Below are 26,044 nucleotides of genomic sequence, written 5' to 3' on the forward strand. Positions count from 1 at the left end.
CGCGCCCATCCCGAACACGGCCACGTTCACGCGTATCGCGGGTTGGTCCCCGTCCATTCATTGCGCGATTGGTTGCGCTCGATTTGATTGTGAACGTGCCCCGACGTCTCTCGCGGGGGGAATTATCAGAGGGTTTAGATTTTATTTTACTCTCTAATATCTATTTTTACTAATGTAGCTTAATTCTTAATTTTAATTTAATTTATCTTTTGTCTTTTCATAATTCTTATAACTTGAAGAAGATGAAAGTAGTATTAAATCGGGATTAAAAAACCACCTTTTTTTCCTTTAATTGAACTTCTCGCACAGTTTAGCTTGTTTCTTTTCTTCTCCTGGAAAGAACATGGAAAGAACAAGAGGAAAGATGAACTGCGCAAAAAATTCATCAGCTAAAAAGAATAGTCTGAAGTTAATTTACAATAATAATAGGACATAAGATTAATATTTCGTTTGTCACGCGACAAATATTTTCAACGTGTTGGCTGGCTATAAAATGGACAATTTTTAAATCTCTAGAAATTTCTTTGTCTTGTAATCAATCTCATGTTCAAATAGTTTGTTGTTATTGGGATTGCATGAAATTATCTTACATTTAATCAGGTCTTCCGATAATAAGATGATAAGATTTTTCAGAAAATTATATATATAAATTATATATATACAGCCAGAGTTTTCATTAGAAAACAATCCAGTGCAACCACCACACGAAATTAGAAAATAGACCGCGCGAGGCTACTGTCAAATTTGTCGTGTAAATATACGTTTTATGCCATATTTATAATTTAATTGTGCCGTATGTGACCGTCCTCTTCACAAAGCGATGTAAAAACGATATTTTCTTTCGGTAAGTATTTATCGCTTGTCATTTATAGATTTTTATGAACAAAGTCATAAACGTTTCGAAGAAACGACGCAGCGTGCAGAAACATCAATCGAGGTTATCTTCTATGTCCAGGGAATAATATTGTCTTCAAGTTTTCCATATTTAGTATTCTAGTTTCTTTACGATGGTTTCATAACTTGTTGCCTAACTTGACAAAACGCAATTTTACCGCCAATTTACAAATTTTTATACTATTCTTTATTATTCTAAATTATAAATTTCGCGATTTTTGAATCATGTCCTAAATTATTTTACATTATTAAATTTCATATTATTCGTATAAAATAATCGTATAAAAATATCGTATTTGATTATCGATTTATTAAAAAAGAAGATTTAACTCTGCTTTGAGTTGTGTTGTAAGTTTGTTTAAAATAATAGGACGTGATTGGCGATGTAAGCACTTATCTTTAATTTATATATATATATATATATATATATATATATAAATTTAAAAAATTGATGAAAGATTATTAAGCGTTTAATATTCTGCCTGCCGAGATTTATTCCTTTCTATTTGTTATGTGAATTAGTTAAGTAGAGCATAAAAATAAATATTGCTGAATTATATATATTTTATGTGTAAGATATATATGATAATATTTTTATATATTCTTCATGAATTTTAGAAGATTGTAAAATCATGTGATCATAGAATCATGGATATTTCCATCGATGAAATAGTCATATGTATTCATCATCCACATGTTTACCTTTTATCTTTCATTCTACTTCCATGTGTTGTTATAGATGGCGCAACGATGCACTTTCCGATTCGCTTACGCTTCAATTCTTCAGAATTTAGGTGCCTCTTTTTCAAATGTCATTCTCAAAAATGCCAATTTTACCTAACATTATCGCGAAATTCACGACCATTAAGACATTAACTTTAATATAAAAAATTAATTAAAAACGATTACATTTAAGATACCTGAAATAAATACATGTATTTTAAGCCGCGATCAGTTTTCGCCGCAAAGTATTACGAATTCACTGCCTTTATCTAGTTTGTATAAAAATCGAAAAAAAAAAAAACGTTTCTTTAAAGTGAACAATTTTATCTCTTTTGTAGCAAAGTGTCATTTAAACAAATGTAACACGAAGGAAAATAATCTTGAACAAATTTCCACGGAGCGTAGCGTCGGGATAAATAAACAAGAAAATTCTGATGATACAATTTATTATCGTTAGCATTATTTGCGTGAGGTACATGCGCCGATTCGCGCGTCATAACGGGATAGTTCCGAATTTTTTCTTTTTACTTTTATTTTTTGTTTCTTTCTAGAACGAATCGGATCCGCAGAATCGGTGCGCTCAATCGACATGCAAAGTGAGAGAAAAGGAAGCGTCGATAGATTAGTAATTAGAAGCAAAATGATCGATTAATTTACAAGGGGGAATAGGGACAGAGAGAGAGAGAGAGAGAGAGAGAGAGAGAGAGAGAGAGAGAGAGAGAGAGAGAGAGAGAGAGAGAGAGAGAGAGAGAGAGAGAGAGAGAGAGAGAGAGAGAGAGAGAGAGAGAGGAAAAGAAACAGAGAAGGATCATAATACCATAAAGCTGTTCATTAATACTACGAAATATTAGCATTAGTTAAATAAATAAGAAGCGGGTTCGTTTCTTTCGAAGAAACGGTCCGGTTCGACGATTCATAAATAACGAAGGAACGCGGGATGCCCTCCTTCGCTATGAGAAATTTTCCGCGAGATATTCTCGAGATTTATTATTAACGACGAATTATAATGAGATATCGACATACTGCGAAAGATGTAAAGGGTCTCGTAGAAGAATTCGGCTCCCGCGTTTCTTCAGCTTAACTCAATTAAGAAATAGTAACAATAATGGCAATAGCACAATAATAAATATATAGACGAGGCCGTGTCGATATTCTTTCGAAATTCTGACTTGGATCGCGCGCCGATCGAGGTCGGTCTTTTTTTTTTTTTTTAATTTATGCCTACGATCTCCTATTTTTCTCTGGAGCCCGCATGTTGCGCCGTGAGAAATGTCGCGATCTTTCGTTCCTTTGTCACTTACTTTCCTCACGAAACCTTAGGCCTGTTCTTTTTTTTTAGCTGAACTTTCTTACCCGATTTTTTTCCCTCTTTTTCCTTTCGTGTTGGAGAAAAGAAGAGAAAGGATGACTCGTGCGAGAAATTCAGTTAAAAAGAACGGACCTCTTGGTGCGCGGTTCGTTAGTGCTAAATAAAATTTCTTTATGTCGCAAGAGCGTCCTGCGTGACGCGAGCGAGGAGGAGAACCTTTTCTTCATAAATTGATTTCTTCTTCTTCTTCTTCTTCTTCTTTCTCCCTTTTTGATTTATGTCGAATAAACCTTGTCTCTCGTTGTTACGCTTATTCGACTTGTTAGGCGCGATCGTGAAAACGGTTCGATTGGTGTCGATTAAATAATTGACGCACGGTTGGTCAAGTTCTTCCTTTTCTTCCACATCGATTAATAAATGTATAAATGTCTGTATATCGTCATATGGCACAGCAGAAATCTTGAACGTTCTTTTGCTTTCATTGTTCTTTCAAAGAATCAAGAGAGCTCGGTAAAATTTTTTCACAGAAATTCAAATTATTTATGAAAATAATTTGTCGAGGAATAAAATTTATTATTCTGCGCAAAAGTATAATTTGAAAGATTTCAATATTTTATTTCCAAGTTAGAGATGTTATTTGGAAGCTCACTATATTTGTTAATCTCTTTCTGTTTTCTTTTTTTTATTTTTTTGTTGAATTACTTTTATTCTTGTTATCATTCAGATATTATCAAGCAGAGTGATCAGTCATGTTTAATGCTCAAGTTGTGATAAGGAGAGAAAGTTTGGGACTAATGATTAAATATATGATTAAAATTTTAGGAATATTTCAATATTTGATAAATATACAAATCACTCACTTTCGACATATATAACATTTATTTTTGAACTTCATAAATTTTCTCAAATAACTTTCTGCTGTTACAACAATATACACTGCTACTTTCTCGCCGAAAATAATCGTTTTACTTAATCGTTCAATCGTTATGCTTATTTAAATAAAAATATGCAATTATTTAATTGACACCATTCCTCTAAATAGTCGACGTGATTTTACAAGAAGAAGGAAACTATCAAATTATTTCTGTTTTTTATCATCGACGAGGTATTATTAAACAGATTTCAATCTTTACGCATTATTCGATTTAATTGGTTATTTGTGTAAAATCCAAGCGATACTGTTCTCGTTTGCCTTTTCTTTTTCCGTTTCATAAAAACAAGTTTATATATTGTCCTTCGTAATTTCTCGTATATTTTCCTCTTGTAAAATATTCCGTCGTTACATCAAATACTTATCTCTTAAATCCAGAAATTTAGCTGTAATTTCAAAGTTCATCATGCGATACATATATGCGACCATATATGTTTCCTTGACCATATATGTTTCTCTTGTTGCCTGTATTCCTTGTTGAATTCACCAGGGATTCCAGATACCCGATTGATATCGCAATCGAAACATGCCTCAAAATATAATCGAAGATCAATAAATTATTAGTTCGTATTTGGCTGTTTTTTTTTTCTTTTTTTTTTTATACAGAACATATGTGTCTCGTAATCCCACGTGCATAATTAAATTGAAATCAACGATCGATTGGAATCTTTAAAGATTTTTTTCCTATCTTACTTTTTTATCTTCACTTTTTTATAAGTCAGATCGGATTCGATATAAGAGAGAAGATAGTATTATCTTGGAATATTGGAATCCCTCGTTACATTTTTAATATCCATCTATCGAGCTTCCAATATTATCTGTAATCTTGGAAAGGATTCTCATTTCCACGCGCCTCCATGAAATGTTTTTGTAATATTATAAGATTGCTCAACATTTGTCTTAGCTATAACGTATTGTATGAATAACTAATAATTTTTCTGGAACTCAGTTGTTTACACGCAACAATTATTTGGAAAATAAATATTCAAATAAAATAATAAAAACGCTATTGAAAAATGCCAATTGCATATCGGTATTTTTCAATTTTATACAATTGAAAAATGTTATTATAACCGAGATAAAGGCTGATCGATATAACTTTTCGATAATCGTTAACATATCGCATATATGTATACCGGTAGGTTACCATCATTATATATTAACCGAACGCCAATATTGTCGGATTGTGTCAATCACAGCAGCATGTTCTCGATGTGTACTTTACAAAGAATTAACATGTAACAAATTCAACACATTAATTAATTACAATTAACACGTTGCCACACGTTTCAATTCAGTTCACGTTATCCGTTTCTTGTAAATTTCTCTCGCGAGATGTGAACGTGCATACATTGCACAGGTCTGATTAACTCGCGATGCTATTGGCACTCGATAATGCAACAGTAAAAATATAATAAAATTCCAATCCGCTACCAGACATCCGAGTCTCATTTTTATTAACTCCCCTAGCATTTTAGCGATTTTATAAGAATGGAGAATACAGTCGCTAATAAAAATCAGCCGATCAGCCGATCGTATGTATCGCGTTGTCTTCTCGGGAGATTATCGTAGCCTTTTCGCGCGACCCACCACTTAACAGTACCTCGTCGTTGATCCATCGAATATTCCAGACGAACCATAGTCGGCGAACCAGCTCGCGTAGCCTCTCCGTCCGAACCAGTCGGACGGTCTGCCTTCGTCCGGCGGCCGAGGACGGTTTCGACATTTCGAACAAATGTTTTGCTTCCTTTTTTTTTTTTTTTTTTTTTTTTTATGGTTATAGTATATTTTTTTATCTCTACGCATGCAGCCGCGCATGTCTCGCCCCGACGCCCGACATTGTAAATTGGGAGAAACCACGGGGGGACTGATGAGGATCGACGTTCGTTAATGGAAGCGCTCGTCGAGCGGTCGTCACATTGGCGCATCTCGCGATTCGCGTGATTCACTTTTCGCGCTGTAACGAACGTAGATCCACCGTGGCGTGCGTGCACATGCGTACGTGGCGTGTAATACTGGTGGCGATCATTTGTCCCGAAGGGATAGCAAGGAGGAGCGATGACCACCAAGTTCCAGAATCCACTAAGGGGGGTTGAGTTTCCCTCGTTTCGAAAATCGCACGTCTCTTCCTCATTACGTTTTTTCGACGAATAACTTGGCTAACTTGGCTAATTTAAATATTTCGGTGTATTTGTTAAATACACCGAAATATTTACAAGTCAAATTTACAAGAGTACAGATTTTAAAGGTGACAAATTTTCGATACTTTTCCGTTTCTTTTCTTTTCTTTTTTATAGAAAAATATTTCAGAGGAGGAATGAAGATTAAAACAACTTAATAATAAATTCGATCGCTCGTCGTTGCTATCTCCCTCACTTAAATTTTTCCAGTTGACCAGTGGCAAGCTGCCAATTTTATTGATCTTTTACTTAATGTTTCTTTAAAGCACAATGAGGTCTCCTAGATCCTCAGCTCCTCGCCGCGCCCGCCGTCCGTTTCAAACCGCCTCTCGCGCGACTGCCTTTTACGGAGACTTATTTCGATTGCCTCTTACGTCCCATGTTGCAGATCTTGAAGTGGCACAGGGACATGTCTGAAACACGAATCGCGTCCGTTACTCGTCGCTGCTGCAGCCATATCGCGATTATATTATAGCGACAATAGCGTGTCGTAACAATAACATGGTAGTAATTGCGACATCTTTTATATAGTAGTCATTCGCGGACCTTTATAAAACATAATATTATATAAGCAAAAAATTAATAACTATTAAAATTATTTCTTAAGAGCACATTATTGTCCATTGAATAAAATAATATTAATGTACTTATGAGAGTTGTTCTTATGTATTTAATTGGAATTAAATTAGTTTTCTTAGGTAAAGTTGTAGAGTTTAAATTGTTTACAGTTAAGAGCCTATAAAATTAACTCATTTCGCGTCAAAAGCCAAAAATTAACGTTTAAAATTAAATCAAAAGTGAGTGTAAAAAGTATTAATTAAAATATCATAATTTTTTTAAATGAGATTATTTTAAAAATCGATTAAAAAATCATAATATAGAACAAAAGACTGTATCTTAGAAAAAAAGTTAAAGAATTAATGTTTTAAAAATTAATTAATTAAAGTTTGTAAATTAAAATTAATTAAAAGATTTAATTTTAGTTCTTAGTTTCCAACTTAGTATCTAATTATCTAATTATTATTCAATCTTGCTATTTAAATAAACACGCTTAATTTTATCGGATTATCGTAAATGAAATGTTTATTTGGAACAGTAGGAATTATTATCACGCGCACTAAATATATTAACGTTAACATTTGTATTTAAATATATTAAATATATAACATTTGTATTTAAATTAGTACAAATGAAACTTAATACAAATGAAAAGATCAAAGACTCGAAAGACTTTTCGCGTTTAATTTCATTCTTAATCGGTCCTATTCTAAACGAAAAGTCCCTGCTCGACGATCTCCTTTTCGAGTTGGAATCGTTCGAGAAATCAATCAAGAAAAGCACGCGCGCGAAAAAGATGCGTCACGCGCCACCAATTGCTCCAATCAATTGTCATCGACGATCGCCTTCGATCGATTGAACGCGGTGTCGATAGATTGCCTTATATACGAACGTCCACGGCCGAGAAAGGTTTATTCGCGGGATTAGCGCGATAGGCGTGAGGGATGATCTCCCAGATTTCTCGGGTCTTCCCTCGATTCACTCAATTCCGAAATAAAGAGGAATATATTCCCGTCTCCCATCTCCCATCTACCATTTACCAAAAAAATGAAAACGGATTTTTCGCGAAGTTTACCGAAACGTGCGCGGCATAATCTCTCGATCCTCGGAATCCAGTTGACTAATCCTGCGAGATGACGTGATAACGACCGGGTTAGACGACTCCGAGTCGTCCCACGCGGCGACAGAAAATCGACGACGAAATCATATCCCGAATATCCCTGTATATTCCTTGCAGACGTATCCAGACGTCCTCCAGAGATATCATCGGGGTGTCGCGACGAGCGCATTACCGGAAGGCCGTGCCTTACCTTCCGTGTAAGAATCTTCTCGTACTTTACTCGCTCGTACTTTATATTTTTTATTTATTATTTACTCTCGCGTTTTATTTATTTGAGCTACGCTCAATCATTTCGCGATACACGTTATTCTTGGTCTTTCCTCTTTGTTACCATAAAGCAGTATTTTTCTATTTCTTTTAAACCTGCAAACCTTGCAAACAAAAAAATATAAAATATAATATAAGCGATCCCTCACTTTTAGCCTTTCGAGTTCGAAACAGACCTGAAAATTATTGTGTTTTTACATTTGAATGTTTATTTATGTTTTTTGTCTCTGATAAAATATATTAAATAAATAATTATAACTCTTGTCAATATTTTATTATTATTTAAGTCATAAATTAAAATTTTACGGACTGTCCATGATTCATAACACTTCGAAACACACTGCCATAGAAAAGTTTCGTAAAAATTCTTTCAAATCATTTATTTAAGCCTCGTTAGCTCAATCATTCTTCTGTCCAACCGCTCGTCAATTAATTTCAATTTGCACCGAGAACGAAACCCTGTGTCCGTGTGATATATCGTGATATTCTTCTCTTTCGAAGGAGAGATTATTATTTAACAAATAAATCTCGTCTTACGCTCTACTCTCTCTCTCTCTCTCTCTCTCTCTCTCTCTCTCTCTCTCTCTCTCTCTCTCTCTCTCTCTCTCTCTCTTCTTTTTTCTTTCTTTACGCGAGGGTGTATCTTTCGAGAATATTACGACACTTCAGATTCCGTAAAAGCTTGCATATCTTTTCTTTGCAATAACGAAGAACGAAACGTGGGGAATACTCACAGCTGACCGCGTTCGTGCCGTGTCGTTTGCCCGCGTGTTGTTGCTCGACAGGGTGGTGGATTATGGCCTCGGGTACCGGCAGCGCTTCCGGTTCCTCAATGTACTCTGGCGGCGGTGGTTGCTCCACCATCATTGCGCGTTGTTTTTCCCGCGTCTTCGCTTCTAGCATCGCCTGGATCTCGATTTGCTCGTCGGTGATGTCATGTTCTTGCTCGACCACCCGGTGTTTCTGCTCCATCAACTGCCTTAGACGGTTCATCAGCATCTGCGTACAGTGAGAAAAATGAGTGAGGATCGAAAGATTAAATATGTTTTAATAAATGTACAAGAAACACGACGTCGAATATCCAACATCAAGCGGGTTTTACTTATTGTTATTTTTAAATAAAGCAAATAAAGATTGTTGTCGCACGCTTTTGGTCTCCAGCGTCTGTTCTCCAACAAGAAACGGAAATGGATACAATATTACGTGATTTTGCTAAAGTATTTATCTAAAAACGTGATCAGATATAAATTTGACCATTCAGATATAAAGTTGGGCCATTGAAATTATTAGGATGCTTGAACATGATAATCATGCAAATATTTTTTTTATATTCTAGCAACTAATTTGAATATTGTAAATAATTATTTCGACTAGATTTATATCTAGTCGAACTTTTAAATATTTCAGAAAACTGTTCTTTCCGTATGATTATTGGTTATCAAGTAAAAAAAATCTTTTGAGATTTGAAGAATTTTACATTCAATAGGCAATTTCTCTTTTTTTGTTTGAAAGTATTTGAAATAAAGTGTTTGAAAGTATTTGAAATAAATATAAATATAAGAAAAAGTTTATCGCTCATATCGTATAGAAAGAAAGAACACTTTTGCTAGCAAATTTTAAAAAATTGACCAAATACAGATCTAAAGATAATTTCATTGAATCTTCAAAATTATTATATATGTAAATTCGTTGCTAGAAGATCAACATTTTTTTGCAGTGTTATTATTACGTTTAAATGTTCTATATAAAACTTTTGACCAACAAAATTATTTTCAGATATTTGCATCTGGCAAAATTTTTAGATTTGCCAGCAAAACTCTCTTTGCGTATAGATTACTCAATACTCACAAGATTTTCCGCCTCGTCTGCGGCGACGTCGCCGAAGAAAATCGGCGGTGGCGGTGGTTCCGGTTGCGGAAACGCGTTAACCGTGTTCCTGCCACTTGTAGCGCAGGACAGCACGAGTGCCGCCAGCAGACACAGGCTTGTCCTAGCAGCGGCTCGTCGGCTACCTCTTTCCGTCATTCCCTCGTATCTCTCGTGTTCTCTACGGAAATGAAGAGAAAAGCGCACTCGTACAAAAGATAAAGATAATACAAACCGATGTGTGTGTGTGTGTGTGTGTGTGTGTGTGTGTGTGTGTATATATATATATATATATATATATATATATATATATATATATTATTGTTACAAAAGCTAATGGCTGTTAGAGAAATTGCACGAGAGGGGAGGATTGCTCAGATAAGAATTACGAAAGAGAAAGAGTTTATTATGAGAAGATGTAAAGAGCATTCGTATCTGCCACTTCTTAAAAATAGAGGAGTATCTTAGGAAAGAATTATTTTTGTTCTCTTTCAAATCGAAGAGTTGGTTCTTAAAATCCCTTAGAAATTTTAATTTCTTAAAAGTTATTATTTTATGTTTAAAACACATGTCTCAGTTTATAATTATTTATAAGTAAAAATGAAAAGTTTTATTTGCACATAAGATAAAAATAAATTGAAACGTGGATCAAGTTGACTCCCATGTCAAATAAACATTTACGTCAAAATAAAAGTCACGCGAGCACAGATTAACGATGAATTTTTCGCGTTGATTGTCAAGCAAACATTGGGAGCTTTCCAACAAGACACAGGATCACAAATCGACACAGAGGTTATTCTATTTTTTTTTTTTTTTTTTTTTTCCCAATTAAAGACAAAGCCAGAATGATTCCCGCGTCAATTTGTGTTCCTTATTGAAAAGCTCTCATAATGTCCAAAAAAAATGAAGAAGTATCTCTTAAAGATTAAAAAAAAAATTTGATTGCAGATAAATAATAGTAATAATAACGACATCAGCCAAACTTCCTTCACATTTGAGAGAACACTTTTGTCGACAAATCTAAAAATTTAATTAAATATAGATCTAAAAATAATTTTCAGATGGAATCAATCAAAATTATTATATAGGACGCAAAAAATAATACTGCAAAAATTTTTTTCATCTTCTAGCAACCAATTCGAACGTCGTACGTAATAAGACTTTGAAGGCTCAACAAAATATTTTCAGTTCTGTATCTGACCAAATTTTTAAATTTTTTAATAAAACTCCATTCTTTCTCCGTGTTATAAAAAAATATAACAATACACGAAACAAACAAGCGTAATTGAAAGGATCATAGACGCAAGTCGAGGTTGGTGTATCGTGAATGATGCAAATGAGGAGAACGAAGAGAAAATACGCGGCCGTGACGTTCCTCCCTTTTGTCGCTGAGAGCGATAAAAAAGCGATAAAACCCGTTTTTGTGGGTTATCCTCGCCGAGGATACGGATACCACGGCGAGGAGGTTTTCCTCGGGTTTTGTGCTAAAGATCTAATTAATTTCTTTTGTCCCGTCAGCGAATGCCGAATCTTGGGGCGAGAACGAGCGTGCGATCTCCGTGCGATATCCGAGAGTTATCGCGGGGGTTATCGCGAATTATCCTTTTCGGTCGATACGGCATTATCGCGTGACGGACGCGCGCTGTGTGTCACGTGATAACGTGTATGATAACGGGAATAGATTCGAGCGCGCGGCCACAAAATTGCGCGATATCTCGCGTCACGAACAACGACGATAGCGGAGACGATGGTAACAGACGGCGCGGATACGTTCGTACGTCACGATGACGATAATAACGAAACACCGCAACGAGGAAAATAATAATAAATACCAGAAATCGCGCCCGGTGTCCGGGACGGAGATCGGTGGCGATCGCCGCTCCACGATGAAAGACATGGCGCGGCCTTTAACGATTATTTATAGATTCTAAATCGACTTCGCCGTTATTTGCCCGCGTCCGGGAACCCTCTCTCGCCTCTCCATCGCAAACAAAACGATTAGAAATCAATTCGCTCGCATTCGACGCAGAAGCACGTCGTTGGCGTTGGTTCTCCGAGAATTTATTAAGAGTCACGGCGGGAGGCGTGGAAGAAACGATCGACTGATTTTTCAGTTGGGATGAACAGAAAGGGTAGAAAACTTCTTCGGCACGTTGAAATTGAACTCGACAAATTAATCGGCAGAGGAAAAGAGTGAAAAAAAAATTAAATTAAAATGACGGATGGATTCACCCAATAATTCTTATTTTTCATTCGATGAATCAAGGATCAAACTTAAAAAAGTCCCGTTTAAATGCAATTAGATTCAAGTTAAACGAGAGAGAGAGAGAGAGAGAGAGAGAGAGAGAGAGAGAGAGAGAGAGAGAACCGATGAACCGCCGTGGTTATGCCGCGCGCAAATTCCTGCCAGGACCGACCGGAAAACTTACTCTGGGTCGAATCTCGCGGAGAGAACTCGCGCTCTATTTCGTCGACGGTACGACACGCGGTGGTAGAATGAGCGCCGAAGGGCTGTTGCACCCTCTATTATACCCGCGCGCAGGTATCCTCCTCCACGACTCGCGTCCGCCCTCCGCCACCCGGTCACGTCGCGCCAAACTGCGCCCCCGTAGCAGTAGGTGTCCGATGCGATGCGGAAAAAGGCAAAGAGTTGCCCATGAACTCCCCTATTCCCCTATCCCTCTCGTCTTTTCTTTACCGAACTCGCGCGACGCCTACCTTACGTACGTTTGTCGTTCGTTATTTTTATACGTTCTCCTTGGCGATATATATCGCTAACGGTATTCATCTCTCGTCCTATGTTGATTGAGCCCATTTTTCAAATTTCTCCTTTTTCCTCCTTTTTATTCTCGAATCCATTGTCTCTGTGTAATCAAGAATTTGGTGTAACAAAGAATTTCGAATCTCGTAAAGAGAATCGATCGTTGTGTCGATCGCGATTTTTTGCACGCGAAAATAACATTTCGCTACGCGATGCTCGGCAGAGCCAGAAAGAAGAATCTTTGACGGAAAGAAGAGTCTTCGACGTGCGCGTCACGTTTCCAATATCCTTATTATTTGTCGAATCGTTCGAATCGGGCACCCTCGCACGCGATGTCGCCAATTTTTCGCGGTTCTCCCCAATTTTTCTTACCGCGATTATAAATTACGACCACGACGATGATAACGATGACGAAAAAATGACGCGCATTACAATGCTACCGATGCGTAATGAAAACGAAAGGCGGTCAGACGGACGTGTGAGCGGACGGGAAGAAAGGAGGAAGGGGGAAGGGGGGAGGGGATCTATGATAATATAATTCGCCACCAACGCGCGCATTCCTCTCCGAATTCCATGGGGAAATTTAGACATTCGAGAGAGGGGAAGGGGTGGTGTTTTAGAATCACGTGGATCGCGTCCTCAAGCATGAATCGCTGATGAGCGAATGTTTATAATTAGATATTCAGCAATCCGGATCTACGTCGCGCGAGCGGATGGTGACAACTCTTGTTATCGTGATGCGGAAAAAAGTGAAGAGGGAGGGGGGATACACGACACGGAGGAAGAAAGAGAATTGCCGAGATTCTATGGGAAAGTTCTTCATCTGTTCTCTTTCTCCTTCTCCTCTTCCTCCTTCTTCTTTTCCCCTGTCCCTTCTCCCTCCTCGCGCGAGATCTCGCGTCTGACGAAATTATTAGTATCGGTGAATAAATGAATCGTAATTTCTCGAATATCCTCGATCTCGATCGACCTCGATGAGCAATCGGAACTGCTCGACATTTGTCGATAGATAAGACGCAATCGTCCCACTCGATCGCGGCTTCTTACGAAAGATGAAAAGAGAGAGAGAGAGAGAGAGAGAGAGAGAGAGAGAGAGAGAGAGAGAGAGAGAGAGAGAATGCTATTTAAAGCGTTCCCATAATTCTACGAGGATTATTGCATCGAAGTCTAATGAGAGCTTAATAATACGAGATATACACGTAGGCTTTCGACATTGTGAGCCGCCTATGCAATTCGATATTTCGACAGTGTCACGTTTCTGAACTTGGATTAATATAAATCGATTGTATTCTCCATTCTTACTTATTTAATTTTGATCTCCGATTTCTTTTATTTCCTCTTGCTTTCGAATCTGAGGCCTTTCAACCTTTCAGCCTTTCAGCCTGATTCCGATAAACTTAAAACAATCGATCACACAATGAACAATGAAATAAAGACTATAAAAATATACGTTTAACATTATGGAAGATTACTGGCAGAATACTACTAATATTAATTAATATTTATTAATTTTATAAATAATTTCATTAATTTAATAATAATTAATTTTTTATGTACGTTGGTCAAGCATTTTTCTGTTCCTCTCATAAATATTTTCTAAATAAATAAATCTTGGATTTATTCCTTCATCCTCTATAAATGTCCAAAACGTTAACGAACAATTGGAAGTATCGATCCCGATATAAATAGTATCGATTTTTTTCTACGTCTTCAGTTTTGGAATAAAGACCGCTCGAAACCCGGATGCCCGGAATTCGATCGTCGTGCATATCCACGTGTCATCAAAATCGCGCAGAATCTCGCATTGCGACTGCGTTCGGGGTTAATTACCTAATACCGATTACACGTGTATGTCATTTGCGGGTGTGTATTGTAACGACTTGCGCAACTACACTCGCTCGTTTGTCCGCACCGCCTTAGCTTGCACGCGAAACTAATGCAAAGCTAACAAGCGTAGTATTATCCGCGATAGATCCGCAGTAAATCCCTGGTTCCTCGGTTACGCGCGTTCGAACATTGTAAACGTTCGAAACGGAAAGAGGAAGGGAGGAAAGGGGAAAGAGAAGGGGAGAGAATGAGAACCACGCGCAGAAACCTTGTGAGAAATACGCTTACATATTTGAAACAGCAGTTGTGGTAATTTACACAAGGCGTCTTATAATTGCCGATTCCGAAGGCCAGGGATTCTGACAGAATAAGTTAAGAACGTAGAATAAACGTGTTTGCCATGTTTCTGAGAAAATCTTCTGAGAAAAGTTTGAAAATGGGAAATTTATGAAATGTTCTTCTCTGTATTAATAAGTTAAAAACATTGTTAATTAAGAGAGGAATAAAATTATTAATTAATTAGTAAATTCTTTACGTTATTACAAAATTTGTTCTTGTCATGTTTCGTTTTTACGAATCGACTATTGCAACAATTTTACACAGAAAAAAAGAATTAATCTTAGATCAAAATAAGTATTCTCAAATATAAACAAACTTTATAAGCTTCTTAAAAAATTTAATCTTGATTTTATTGAATTTGTATTGTTATTGATATAACTTTTTACTTTTTTTCAATTCAAAACTAAAAACTAAAAATTTTCTATATAAGGAGTATAATATTTTTATGAAAATATCTAGATTTGCATTAATACAAATTCAATCAAGACTAAATTTTTTCTAAAATTATAATATTTTTGTTTATATATGATGATCTCTTGATATATGTATAGTCTTGTTTTAAGACTAATTTTTTTCTGTGTATCTCCCGAATTAATTTCTGAATTAAATTCAAAAAGAATTTTACTCGGCTCCGATATTCGTATAATTTTCCCCTTAACTATTCGAATAAGAAAATACTCCTTTTTTTTTTTTTTTACAGAAATAAAATTCTTTCATCTGTTATTTGTTACGCGTGAATTCGATCAACTGCGACAGACGTGTCAAATATCCCATATGGCCAGTGACGCCGAAGAGGATCGACAACAAGAGGAAGAGAAACCATTCGCCGTGGAGCGCGCGAAAACTGGTCGCGCAAAATGCAAGAAGTGCAAGTGTCCGATTGAAAAGGACCAAATACGGATCGGCAAGTTCGTGACGAACTTTTTCTCGGAGGGTAAACTGATGCCCGCTTGGCACCATGTCACCTGCCTATTCGACGTATTCGCGAAACAACGCGCCACGACCAAGAAGATTGATGATCCGGCCGAGGACGTAAAGGGTTGGGACCAACTGTCCGACGACGACAGGAAAGTCATCTTGGACAAGCTGGTGGAATTCGAAAAAACCTGTAATTATCCTAAATTGATCCTCAGAAAGAGATTAATCTTCTCTAAATCAAGATAGATATTCCGCATATATAAGCAAGAGTATTATAATCTTGTTAAAAAGTTTTGGCTTTGATTTCTTTGAATTTGTATCGATGCGGATATTTTCATGTATAAGAATATTATTATAATCCTTGTATAGGGTTTTTTTTAGTTTTGAGTTGAGCAAAAGTAATACTTGCAAATTATTAATGCAAATTCAATCGAATTAAGGACATTTTTAAGAAGATTAATCTTGATTTAAGACTAATTCTTTTTCTGTGAAGAGAAGATTCTTTTTTTTTCTAGTACGATTTATTTGTGTCTTTATCTCGGACTTTTCCAAATACAAACGTTTCTGTCAATTATGTTTGTAATAATAAGTTCTTTAGATTTAAAGATTTTTCCTGAGAAAATAAATTCCAATTTTCAGCATTATATATATATATATATATATATATATTGTTCTTTATCTTCGTTTTTTTTTTTTTATTATATAGACATAGATTTTAGCAAATGAGATTAGCAGAACTTTTTCATTTTATATTTAATTCCTTAAAGTATAATTTGCGAAAGATTTTTTATTTTCACTAACATGTGACTCAAGAAATATTATTCTCTATTTTTGCTAAGGAAAAATGAATTCCAAAGAGCTTTAAAAGAGCATCCGATTCCTTTGGAATACTTTGCCTGTCAAGGACTGCACTTCTCGACTGCGTCATTAGCTTATCGATAGATTTACTGCATCTACCGATTTATTGGGACGAATTAATGCGCATATCTAGTCGATCGTATCCTCCGTCATTATCTGCGAAGTTGCTTGATGTTACATGAAGAAATCATTCAAAGGTTTTCCGGCTTCCCCCCTCAAAACTTTCGCGACTTGTAATAGATTTTCTTCCTTACGCGCGCAGCTTTACAAGGGAAAGTTACAAAGAAACTCGACGCTTACAAGAGAAATTGCTGTTCTCAGGGTGGAAAAGTTCATCGATATTGGAATATGAGCTCACAACGTGTTGTATCGTGCTATTTCTACTGTGTAATTTCGCTCTGTAATTAGAAATCCGTGTCACAGAGGAAGATACTATTTCCGATATGCAAATCTTTAAGGAGATTCTGAGAAATTTCATCATCTTTATTTTTTAATAGTTCATTTTTGCAACAAAAATTTCAGTTTATTAATTATATATCACAGTTGAAACGTTAAATAATTTATAATAAATAATCTGTGAATAATCTGTTAAATCTCTTCAATATTTAAGTTTGGCTACGTTTTATACAAAAATTATTTATCGATAATTATAACGAATAATAATAAACAAAGTGAAAACAATAAATAAAACAATAAATTGCAATTATACTTTTAGCTAAACTTCTTCATATGAAAAGAAGTGTTAAGAAGTGTAATTGCGAAACTTTTTCTTTCAGTGCCGTCGAATAAAGTTTCGAAAAAGATCACGTTGCCAAATAAAGAAACTTCTTCTTCTTTGGGCAAAACAGCAAAAAAAAATTCAGATCAGAAAAACGTCGTAACTGACAGCAATAAGGAGAAAGATAAAAAGAAAGATAAAGAGGAAAAGGTTAAAATCCCGTCAAAGGATGATTCCTTTCGTGAATTTCGACGCGTGTGCAGCAACATCGCCGACGTCGACGCTTATACCGACAAGACTGCGATTGTTAAGAGAATATTTACGAGAGGATCACTCGGAAGTAAGTACCTATTATCTTTCTCATTATATTATTAAGATCAAGAATACACACTACACACACACATTACACACACACACACACACACACACACACACACACACACACACACACAAACGCGCGCGCGCACAGTGCCCCACAAAATATTTCAACAATCAAACAAACGACTGCTAAATTAAGAGAAGAAGTTTATTTAAAAATATTTATTTAAAAAGATTGTATTTATTATATTATTGAATTATTTCTGCATTGATATTATCTAACTATGTGGAGATTATTTTATTCCTGATGTCGAAAAGGATAACGCTTTTAAAAATTAAATCAAGGATTTTAAGTTGATTTCTTTTCGGATGACTTTCAAGTTTCGAGGAAAATGGCTCTAAAAACTAACAATTCTAAACTTTTTTATTTTTCTAGGTTATGAATTTCGAATTCCAAAGCTTATTTTAATTTTTAAATTATTTTCATGCACGAGGCTTTCTTTGCTCTGTCGAAAATATCTTAAATCGCAATACCTCCGCAAGAATTCGATAGATATCGACGTTTGCTCGAGAATTTTAATTAATACATAATATAATACGTTGCAAGATCGAGGTACAATCGAATTCATCTGCACGCATTATTTGGCACATTTGATAATGAGGTTGCGATAACTTTTGAGATTAGAGTTTTGGTGACCTCGATAAGCCGACAGAAAACTTCAAATTGGCAAATCATCTCGTTCTCGAAACATCGGCTTCGTCTTCTGCATCGGTTTTGCAAAATTCCGATCGTTTCTCTTTTTATTGCGATAGAATTATGAGAGGGAAATCACTCTTATTATTATTTATTGTTCTCTTTTTTTAATACACAGAAGAAAATTGATTACACCTGTGTCCAAATGGAAAATTTATTAATCAGAATCCTTGCGATCTTTTCGCAAAGGCTCAAAACACGAGGAGATGTTTATTAACGATTTCTCTTGCCATCCCCAAGGTAAAAAAAAAAAAAGAAATATCCCGCAGAGAGAAGAATTTCTGAGGAATTTATATCTCATTTTGATAATGGATACGTCATTAAATATAATGGATAAACAAAATATTTGCGTTATACGTTTTTCTTGTCGCAATTTTACAGGTAAATAAGGGATATGGCATGAGAAAACATCAGATTAAGGAATAATTTTTTATTTGCAACAATGTGCAGAATGAAATCCAATTTAAAAATATTACAAATTATTTTTTCAAGCAAGTTTTTTTGTAAGACTTGTTCAGATTTCTTTGTATGTATCGGTTTCTTCACAGATTAACTCCTTTATTTCTTTAAACGAAATCGTATGTTCTTTTTTTTTTGCAATCGATTCTCGTCATTATTCTGTATGTAAAAGTAAAAGTCATAAAAAACACATCATTGATACTTTATGAGAAGTTTGATGTTTTATCCTAACATACTTCGATAAAAAACATGAAATGCTTCGCGAAATATTTTATTTTGCCTTCACATTTTTATTAAAGTAGCGAGAATAACAGATACCAATTTCTAAAAAAATAAATTTAAGGATTGATTTTTATATTTTATTTACACGAAATTTAATAATAATTCTTTACAACTGAAATCAAATTTAATTTTATATATATATATATATATATATATATATATATATATATAATATTTATATAAGTTACATGCAGAAAAGCGTTCAAGTTCCCATAAGTTAAAAATTCTCTGCACAATACGTGAAGCTTATCATTATATCCTCATGTTAGTATTATGACTTATCATGAGATATATAATTTGCGATTTCGATCGGAAATGCGAGTTTACAGTTAGAGTGCGGTATGATAATGGTATCACATTTATTTTTGGGCAAAAACGCGAATCTCTTTCGAAATCGGCCACGCGACATAAAACATATGATAGTGCCCTTCTTCAATCAAGTTACTCGTTACGAAAGTGATTTTTTTCTGTTTTTGCGATCTGTTAAAAGTCATCCGACAACTTGAGCAAATAACCTAGCTAATCACGGAATATTAAACAAATCCCGTAAAAATATAATAAGGGAATAATTATTAATCTGAAAAAATTTTGGAATTTTTATAGATTTTCTCTTTTTCTTGTGCTATGTTAATTGTCTCTTAAGTGATTTATCAATCATTAACAACAAAGTCATCAAATTGTTTAGTAATCGCGGCAAATAATTTCGCAATATGTATTTTCTTAATTAATTAAAACTACAACGCAATACAAATGAAATATGTTACTTATACTCAAGTGAATAGGTGAATATATGAATATATAAATGACATACATTTCATCTATCTTATGTTGCGGTTTTAATTAATTACGAGAAAATTACAAAATCATTTACAATCACAGTTATTAAAAATCTGAGCACTTTAAACACTTTAAATGATTGATGAATCATGTGAATTGAAATATTAAACAAAGCTTTTTGCAGCGCAAAAGAATATTTTCATGCAAATATTTTTTTTTTTTATTTAGACCTACGTTTCTCGTTCTTTCTTTTTTTTTTTTTCTCCATTGTTTCTATACCAATTATGCCAAAGGCCATAATTTCTCCTCGTTAACGATGAAGATTAATGCAGAAAAAAAAGATGTCTTGTCAGGTGCATTACGTGATATATCCTTCTCTGTTTCCGTTGAATTACCTCTGCCTTGCAAAACAAAAAGAGACGGAGGTAAGACATGACTCGCGCGAGATGGAGGAGTAAACCTGAGAATGAATCACGAGGCCTCGTGCGTCGTAGGTCGCGTGTTACGCGAGGAAGACGAGGAAGAAGACGAAGAAGACGAAGAAGAAGAAGAAGAAGAAGAAGTAAAACGAAGGCGAAACGAGACGCGGAATATTTAACCGGGTCCCATCAATGGGAATACCGTCGACGAGCACGGCGGTCGGTGCTTTTCTCTCCTCCACGTAAACACCACCGCCAGGTCTATCTCTCCCCTTCCCGCCCCCGCCACTCGCGAAGCCACGAAGCCCTCCCTCCCCTTCTCGCGTCGCTTTATTTCTCATCCCATTATGATTCTCTTCTCGCGCTATCGCTCTTCCTCGCATTTTTTTCGCGTGATTTCTCTCTATCTCGCCCCCGCCCCCATCCCCTCCCGCCGCCGCTTCTCTCTCTTTCTTGCGCGCTTTTCTCAGAGGCGAAGGGGCGAGACCCGGAGCAGCGGTTAGTAAATATGATACCGGAATCGGATACAAGGAAACCATTAATCATACAAGCGGGCGTGAATGGGATCCGCATTCGAGCACCGCGAGAGCTAATTGTAAGTGGAAGATTTTTGTAGGCTTATCTGGCTGGGCAAAAAGAAAGAGAGGTCGCAGAAATCTCCGAAAGCTCATTGAAATCCCTCGTGAAAAACTTGCGCATGAGTGTACCATCCGAATCACTTTAACGGAACAATCTTCTTCCCTTTTTTTACGATTGTCCGTCCTTCTTCTTGGGGAGGACTTGATTGCACCACTCGAGAGGAATATCGGTATCCTCCATATCGGTGTCCTCCGAGCCGCAAGTATAGTAATCCGTCATACACGCAGATTGAGCGAATTTATGAATAATGAATAACGAACGAGAAAGAATTTAATCATTTTTCGATCTTTGGTGAATATTTCGAACGTGTAAATAAATAATCGGATGTTGAAAATAAAAAAATCTTGGCTTCTTCGTACAAAACATTTACCGAAATAATTTACAATTTACGATTTACTCAAGTAAATCATATTTTCATTTTAAATAATAATTTATTTATATTTTCAGTTACGCTAAAATGAGTATATCGCAAATTTTATTCCAATAAGTGAAATAAATAATAGACATTGATTTATTTAACATTTATTTATTTGAGCTGTTTATTGAAGTTGATTAATAATGTGAAAAATATATTGTATATTGTAAGATACTTACACAAAATTTTAATTTTATGTAATAATTTTTTTATTTTACTAAACCGATGAGTCAATAATCTCACTTGTCAAGTGAAATAACGACAATTAATATGAATAATGAATGAATGAATGACGCATAATGCAAACATTGAATGATACAGATAATAAAAATAACGAATAAATTCAAAGATCAAAAAAATGAATAATTTTAAATAAATCTTGCGAGAAACATTTATCTTTTTAATATAATATATCAATTTTGTATATTTCACAATTATTTTTATTTCTTCAATTTTCTTAGAGTGTATTGCTTACTCGATAAACATTTTTTGCAAAATTGGATTACATCCTTTGGCATTTCGCGTTAATAAACATTTCTCATAAAAGGAAGAACTCCTCGGAAATAGGATTTGAACTTAGCTAAGCCAGCTAGCTTAGGTAACTTAGCTAAGCCTCAGTTTTGTCGGAACGATTTTTGCGAAGGATACTCACTGTCGCAGTCGCAAGAGGGTTGAGATGATTTTTCACGTAGTCCAATATCGATCTTCGCTGAAATTCTGCTTTCCCTCGAACTTTCCTGCCCGACGATTCGCTCGAGTTTACCGCAGTACGCACAGCAGAAAGAAAAATCGACCGTCTTATATAAGTCTGTCCTTATATACGTCCGATTCGCGATTACTTTAAGTCATCGCCGAATACCATTTGTTTGGATATTTTCGCGAATCTCTCTATCTTCTCGCTCTCCCTCCCTCTCTCTCTCTCTCTCTCTCTCTCTCTCTCTCTCTCTCTCCCCCCTTCCTTCTCTATCGCTTTTCGCCTTTTCGTGCGATCTCGCTCGCTTCTCGGATGATGACGCGGTTTTGCAAACTATCGATTCTCGGTCTCTTGCGGTCGGACCTTCGTGTCTTATAAGCACTCGGATGTCCCCACCCCTCTAATCGCGCGGGGGGGCCTCTTCTCCTCTGGCGAACGCGTTCGGTCGCGTCGCGACGGCGAGCCCCTTCTCGCGTTAGCCAGCTTGGCTCCAGAGGCTCGTCATCTCTCTCACTCTCGCGCGCCTTCCTTTATCTTTCTCCTCTTTCTTTTCCTCCACCTCAGTCCTCGCCTTCTCCTCTCCGCCTCACATCTCCGACCGCGAGTTCCGACCGCGGGTCTCTCCTCTTTATCTCGATCCCGCCCCGGCCGTTCTTCGCCGCCGTTGTCCGCCAAAACAGAGCTGAATGATCGCGTTTTTCGCGCACTCGGCGCAATTACGATATCTATTCGCAATAGATATTACGATGTTACAATATCGCGACACGATATTACGACATGATTTAGAAACGCTAACGCGACTAGGAGATAGAGAGGAGATAGATAGATAGAGAGAGGGAGAGAGAGAGAGAGAGGAGAGAAAAGTGCGTGTCATCATGTGCACGTGCAGATTCTTTTCTTGAACAGCAAGGATTTCGATTTGTTTCATAACTTTGAAATTGTACACACTGTAGGCTTCTCTGTTCTTCATTGGGCGCAGTAATTTTTTCACTCGTATAATTCTCAGAAATTATATTTTAAGAAGTCGAAGCGAACAAGTTGCGTTTGTTCTAAAAAATTACAAGAATTTGTATACAAATATTTAAAAATACTGAACGTAAAACTTTGTATAACTCGTACTAATCTTTCATAAAAAGAGAGATAAAGACATGCGGAAAGTTTTTCGATAATACACGAGGAAAATAAAAAGATGAGTTTTCAAAAAAAATTATATATAAAAGTAGGCTTGGTTAAATTTGTTTATTTTTTTAATTAAGTTAAAGTTAATAGTTTATAAAATTAATCTAATTACGTTAAAAGTTGCATGATTAAGAAAGTAACTTAATTAAAATGCCAAAATTAAATTAATTTCTGTTAAATTAAAAGTTAATTTTAAAAAATATAATTTTTTTAATGAATTTTTGGAGGGAAGAGGAAGGTATGCATTTGAAGCTTTTTTGCTTCTTTGTTTTGTATTATTGTTTAAATTTTAATTTCAATATCCAACTTTAATTATTGTAAATTCATAAAAACCAAAATTTCTCTCTAATAATTAATATATAAAATATGAATATTTTATAATAATTACAAAATAACTTATAAAAAGGCAGAAGTAATATAATTTCATATAGCAAGTTATATAAAAAATAATTATAAACAGCATGTAATGACATATGTAAAGTGGCTTGCAGAGAAAAAGAAGTCGTACGACATGATTGAGGATGTTTTCATGTTACAATTTCGACGAGCCAAAAGCGTCGTTTCGCTCCGACAACAAAGTGGTCCCAGCGTTAATTCCTCGATGGTCAAAACGACGGAGAAAAGAGACACAGACCAATTTATCTTCCGTTCTGTTCGGCATACTCGCGCAACGTCATACACCGGCCTGACGCAATCGCGTCAAAAAAAGTCATCATGTGTGAGAGCATGAGAGAAAGGGAGAGGCGGTAGAGGAGGGGAGAGGGGGGCGGGAGGGGAGGAAGAACGGCAGGAAAAAAAAGAGATGAGAGGTTCTCGTATCATGCGAGTACACGCGCCGCGTAATGACTGCGTTTCAGAGATCCGATGATCGCCGATAATGACAAAATAATGACAGGTGTCAGGTCACGACAGGAGCGATCGATCATCGCGGATGGCGCCTACGCGCGATCGCGATTTCGTCGCGCTTTCTGATTGCGACGTGTCACAACGGCGATATATTTCACGCGAGGATCAAGGAGAAAGAACTAGAGGAGGAGAGTGGGGGGGGAGAGAGAGAAAGGGGGAGAGAGAAGATCCGCGGGACGAACGAGCCGTCCGCGCGATGCGGAATCTGACGCTCCACCCCACGGTGGGTCAGTCCCTCTATTCTTAGGTACCATTATTTACGAATTGCGCGCAATCATTTCACGTTCCGCGAGCGAGGAATACGCGAGCGACGGAAATCGCAATCCGCGGAGGAATTTACCGCTACGCGCTCTCAAAGGCGCGGAGCGTCTGTGCGTGAGGTCTGTCGGATCAACATCTCGATGGCGCGATTTTCGGGATAATGGATCTCGCAGCCGCGCACACGTGCGCGGTTTAAAAGCTGCGTTTTACTTTGTGCTCAAATCCCCGCTGGCCGCTCTATTTTCGCCGATGATCCGGGATTCCGCGGACGGGCGCGATCCTAAGCGCGCGCGTCACGCGGCAAACTTCTCGCGGCGTGCTTCGACTTCGCCCTGTTTGTCCATGTCGAGATGAGCAGGGAAACCAGGCTCCTCCGCTATTCTTTGGTCGTCTCGCGCGTTTCGTTTCGACGGTTTGGTCGATTAAAAACATCACGATACGTCCCGTGCCCACGTGCACTTGTTGCGCGTTACGTATTGTTACGTATTGGACGTAACTCGTTCTGTCGGCAGAAACACCTTGAAATCAAAATCTTGCTTGAGAAAAAAGAAAGAGCATTCAGTGTATTAATTGCAATATAATTGTTACGTATATAATTTTTGATAGAAAATTATTGTACAAATATTATTTTATTGGAAAAAATTGTTAATTCTGTATTTCAGAGATATCGTAAAATGTAAGCATAATGAAAGAAAAGAGAGAAAAAAGGCATGTTATTAGATACTTTATTAGATACTTTATAAATTATTGAAATTATGATTATTATTATATGATTGAAAAAATAATTAGTGACATAATAATGATGTTGCGATAGATAGCACGAATCAATAAATTATAGAATTACAAGTTAGCAAGCAAGTTTAATTATTTTATTTCGCGAAATAATTATCGTATCCCAATATGTTTATTAGGTGAAATAAAGCGGATGTTATTAAAAAAGAAAACTAATATCATATTTTTAATTTTTCTTTAATTTTTCTCGCTTTTAATTGTGCTTTTATTTTTTATCGTTTATCGTTTATCGTTTTTATCGTGCAGTTTTTATCATCTTCTCTTAGTGGTACGTATGTACGAGTTGGAGCAACTGAATGTTGTATTAACTTTATCGGATATTTAATTGCGACTTTTTTAATTAACTTTATTATATATATATATCATTCTTTAAACGCGAAATTGATAAAAATATCGAGTATACACGAGCGAAAAATTAATCGTGCGGTTAATCATCGAAGGTCGACTTTAAATTGAGTGATAAAAAGTTCCTGGTTTTTTCTTTCAAATATTTTTTATTTAAGAGAGATTAGCTCGTATTTTTAGTTAAGAGAGATTACCTCGTATCTTTTTCCTCTACATCAGAAAGCTCTTAGAGATGCTTAGGAAGATGAGACTATCCTATCGAATATTTATATTTCATTTTAGTGAAATAAACGATTAACTTTTTCTATATCACATCTGATTCTGTCGAGGTGTAGAAAGATTTAATACGAAAATGAAATATCGGCAATATTCGATAAGATCAAATTTTTAACACCTATAATAATCTTTTTATTTTTAAATTTATATACAAATTTTCTACGTTGCCAATCACATCGCGGCTCAATATCAAACTAAATCTTCTCTCTATTTAATAAATATAGAAAGATTTGTTTGTTGAAGCAAGTGAAACAATACG

General features: G+C 36.0%; 2 protein-coding genes across 8 annotated transcripts in view; one reads left to right on the forward strand and one right to left on the reverse strand.

The window, feature by feature from the left end:
• The window catches only part of DNAlig3 (DNA ligase 3), a 38,723-nt gene that overhangs the window by 830 nt on the left and 11,849 nt on the right, over window positions 1–26,044 (forward strand). For 4 of the 5 annotated variants that reach the window (XM_089076353.1, XM_089076354.1, XM_089076355.1 and 1 more), the window contains exons 1-3: window positions 686–844; window positions 15,476–15,883; window positions 17,328–17,609. In XM_089076353.1, the coding sequence (XP_088932479.1) occupies window positions 15,550–15,883; window positions 17,328–17,609 (616 nt within the window). In that variant the 5' untranslated portion in view covers window positions 686–844; window positions 15,476–15,549. Of the gene's footprint in view, window positions 1–685; window positions 845–15,475; window positions 15,884–17,327; window positions 17,610–26,044 lie in introns of those variants that run through there. The other variant, XM_089076356.1, reaches the window with a different exon arrangement.
• LOC105426004 (uncharacterized) lies at window positions 3,787–22,381 on the reverse strand. Of its 3 annotated transcripts, none has more exons than XM_011637057.3 (4): window positions 21,985–22,381; window positions 9,831–10,029; window positions 8,717–8,981; window positions 3,787–6,450 (listed from the first exon to the last, which is right to left on the reverse strand). In XM_011637057.3, exons 2-4 carry the CDS (start codon window positions 10,005–10,007, stop codon window positions 6,392–6,394), a joined length of 501 nt encoding a protein of 166 aa, XP_011635359.2. In that variant the 5' UTR covers window positions 10,008–10,029; window positions 21,985–22,381; the 3' UTR covers window positions 3,787–6,391. The 3 variants fall into 3 exon arrangements, with proteins under 3 accessions (XP_011635359.2, XP_088932503.1, XP_011635361.2); XM_089076377.1 differs by lacking the exon at window positions 21,985–22,381 and adding an exon at window positions 12,278–12,428; XM_011637059.3 differs by lacking the exon at window positions 21,985–22,381 and adding an exon at window positions 11,681–11,830.

Source organism: Pogonomyrmex barbatus, unplaced genomic scaffold, assembly GCF_055798465.1.
Source record: "Pogonomyrmex barbatus isolate J1 unplaced genomic scaffold, ASM5579846v1 scaffold2, whole genome shotgun sequence".
Taxonomy (NCBI): Eukaryota; Metazoa; Arthropoda; class Insecta; order Hymenoptera; family Formicidae; genus Pogonomyrmex; species Pogonomyrmex barbatus.

Bases quoted from the DNA above. Each gene is read 5' to 3' on its own strand.
- LOC105426004 (XM_011637057.3), bottom strand. From the start codon at position 10,007: ATGACGGAAAGAGGTAGCCGACGAGCCGCTGCTAGGACAAGCCTGTGT. The intron at 8,982-9,830 runs GTGAGTATTGAG...CACTGTACGCAG, and splicing joins CAGACGAGGCGGAAAATCTT to ATGCTGATGAACCGTCTAAG. The intron at 6,451-8,716 runs GTGAGTATTCCC...TTCGTGTTTCAG, and splicing joins CGGCACGAACGCGGTCAGCT to ACATGTCCCTGTGCCACTTC.